This window comes from Montipora capricornis, unplaced genomic scaffold (assembly GCF_036669925.1).
Source record: "Montipora capricornis isolate CH-2021 unplaced genomic scaffold, ASM3666992v2 scaffold_496, whole genome shotgun sequence".
NCBI lineage: Eukaryota > Metazoa > Cnidaria > Anthozoa > Scleractinia > Acroporidae > Montipora > Montipora capricornis.
This window is the reverse complement of record NW_027180234.1, coordinates 444,254-447,500: the sequence shown is the minus strand read 5'-3', so window position 1 is coordinate 447,500 and position 3,247 is coordinate 444,254. Positions and strand designations below refer to the sequence as shown.

Sequence of the window (3,247 nt, the reverse complement as noted above, 5' to 3'; positions counted from 1 at the left end):
AACATATATCTATGACGGTCCTCACTCGGGGGAACAAAAGGTCCAACCATGTCGATTGCTACTCTCTTAGGGCCGATTTACACGATACGATTTTGTCGCATGCGACAAGCTCAAGACAGGCCTACGACATGACTTAGCGTTTTAAAACATGTTTTAAAATGCTACGATATTTTTTCTGACTTACACAACAATCGTAAATCATGTCGTGGGCCTGTCGTAAGTCGTTGTCGCATGCGACAAAGATCGTACCGTGTAAATCGGCCCTTAAACGTCTTTTCAATTATTGGCTTGTTCTCTTGGGGAACCTTCGGTACGGTACCCTTGTTAACCGTCTTCTGACATACAGCGCAGGACTTGCAATAACGAGTCACGTCCCCTTGAATGCCTGGCCAATAGAACGCGCTTTGAATCTTATCAGTCGTTTTCTTTATTCTTATGTGACCTCCCATGATCGATCCGTGCGCTAGTTCTATTATTCGACCTCTCAGCTGCACAGGAACCATAACCTGCTTCAGGGGTTTACCTCCGTTCACATAAGGGTGCTTGTAGACCGGGACAGAACTCCACCTTTCACTTCAAATGAAGTCTCAGCCTGGCCTCTCACAACTACGTCATCTTTCTCCCAAAATTTCTGTAGGCTCTCGTCATCACGCTGCATTTGCTTGAGCTTTTCTCTATCAACTACAGGACTTCCTTGGGTACCCGGTACCTTCAACGGAATATGTTCTCCAGCTTTCTTAGCTTGACTTCTCGTGGTTACAGCACAAGCTTTTTGTACAGGAACTTGCCAGCTTGGGTCTGGGTCGTCAGCGGCTCTTGCGCCTGGTACATTACCAATAATTAAATCATAAACAGCATCGGGAAACCACTGCGCTTCCACTTGGCCCTTGAGATAAGGTGTATCAACATCAATCTTTGCGATGGGAACTTTCCTTGCCGTATTGTCAATGAGCAGCATAACATTAAATTCGCCAGTAAACTGATCCTCAGACACAAGGTCCCTCTTTACTACAATTCCACTACAACCAGTATCTCTCAGGACATCAACAGGCTTCTCTCCAACTCTACCTTTCACGACAGGCATTTTACTTCTCACTCCAGTCAACGGTTCAACACAAGCACTACTCAACAATGGAATCTTCTTACCACAGGCTAACAGCAGCTTATCATCTTTAATACAGGCCTTAACTTCTTCATCAGTAGGTTTAACCTTAGGTGGCTGAACTAAACAACTGGCACTCACTTGACCACGCTGCACAGGGTTACCATCCTTACTTTGTCCTCCTGATCTGCGTCCACCTGATCGACAGTTTCTAGCTTCATGTTCCTGCTTGCCACACAGAAAACACTTCTTTTTTAGGGTTGGGCAGTGGACAGCTTTATGACCTCAGGTGTTGCACTTAAAGCAATGCAGAGCTGGTAGATTAATCTTCATATTCTTAGCTTCGTCCCTCGCAGGCTGCACTCTTGCCTTTCTGCCCGCTGAGCTGAACAAATGTTTACCATGAGCCTCCAAGTACTGGTCAGCGATCTTCGCAATCTTTGCTAGAGTCTCAGGTGCCCTTTCTCGCAGGTGAATTGCCAAATCCTTAGGGCAAGAGTCAATAAATTGTTCTTTCACGATCAAAGGTTCGCGCAGTATTCGAAAGCTCTAGCCACCGTAACAGGTATCTGTCCAGTCGCACAATAAACTGGTTTGGATGCTCTAAATTTTCGACGATAGCCGTCTTCCGTATCTTCATCAAAGCTAGCTTTACTCGGTCATAATCTTGGGCTGCTTCCTCATATAACCGCGAATAAACTTCTAGCGCACGTCTAGACAAAAGAGCACTAAGTTTCGAAGCCCATCCTGTCTTCTCCCATTCAGCTGTCGCTGCAAATCTCTCAAATCTTTGTAAATAAGCATGCCAAGTCGCCCTTGCCATCAACAAACGAGGGAAGCTTGGGTGTCTTGGGTGTCTTGGGTGTCTTGGCCCTATCCTCTCTCACTTCAGGACGCCCGTCAGCATTCTCCACAGCCAAACGTGCAATCTCCAACTCATGTTCTCTTTTTGCCGCTTCAATAGTCTCTTTCTGTTTCAACAGCTCGGCTTCCATCTCCAATTTTCTTAGTTCGCGTTCTCGTCGCCTAGTTTCTCTCTCTTCGTCTTCTCTTCTTCTATCTTCTTCAAGTAATCGACGTCTCTCTTCCTTTTCTTCTTCAACTCGCCTGCGCTTTTCTTCTCTTTCCTCTTCCAATTGTCTACGTTTTTCTTGTTTTTCTTCCTCTAACTTTTGCTGCTTCTCTACAAACTCGAGCAGCTTTTCTCCTTCCAATCCGAATTCTTTTCCCATCTGCAAAGGCTTTTCCATTTCCATAGCAGTATTTCACAGCAAAAACCCAATGTACTCTCTTGTACAGTTCTCCTTACTTTAGCTGTAACTCCTTCTTGAATTGTCCTTTCCTGGTTTCTGTAGTCGGCAAACAAATTAATTCCTCTCCCGGACAGGCCCCCAATGTTACGAGTTCGAATGTTTTGAGGAAAGGTAGCTTGCAACTAAACTGAAAGCAGGGTTGTCGGAACAACAACAAGAAGATTTATTCCAAAATGAACGTAGTTTCCACGAAGTAAACTCTAAACAACACGTACTTGATAAACTTACACGGCCTCCGCCAACTTGAATAAACACAGCTTCTGTCACACTTGACTGAACACGGCTAACGCCAACTCTCTTCGCTTGTGAAAAACTAGTTAGAAAAACACTCCGCTTGGACTCGTCTACTTATATACTCTGACAATAAACTTCTAGAATTTTCTAAAATAGTAATCAATCTAATTATAGAAAGATTACAAAACACACCGATTTAGAAACGCTTGCGCACGAATCTAAAAATAAACAAACTACAAACTCTCGCGAAGCTTCTAGACAGTAACGCTAGTCACGCAATGCTATTTTTCGTAACATAGTAATTGGAACATTAAAATTAAAATTATATTTTTCAAAAGCTTACATGTTATAAATTTGATTGATATTATCCTTTTTCTACCTTTGTTAAGTTGTGATAAAACCGTGTTTATTTGATCAAATGTCTTGCAAACACGGTTTGTTATGGCTCTTGATATTTGTAATTTGTTTTTGTGTTCTATATCTGATAATACATTTTGAACATGGTATTTTCTTATATAGAATGACTTTTTACGAATCTTGTGCATATTTTCATAAAAATCGATGTAATTAGCTTTAAACAGCTCATTACCAATTTGTC

The 3,247-nt window shown here is 42.5% G+C and overlaps 1 protein-coding gene across 1 annotated transcript in view; it reads right to left on the bottom strand.

The window, feature by feature from the left end:
* The window catches only part of LOC138036698 (uncharacterized), a 14,099-nt gene extending 11,741 nt beyond the window's left edge, over nt 1-2,358 (bottom strand). Inside the window, exon 1 of the mRNA XM_068882811.1 lies at nt 2,210-2,358. Coding sequence (XP_068738912.1) covers nt 2,210-2,358 — 149 coding nt within the window. The remainder of the gene's footprint in view (nt 1-2,209) is intronic.
* Nucleotides 2,359-3,247: the final 889 nt, after the last annotated feature.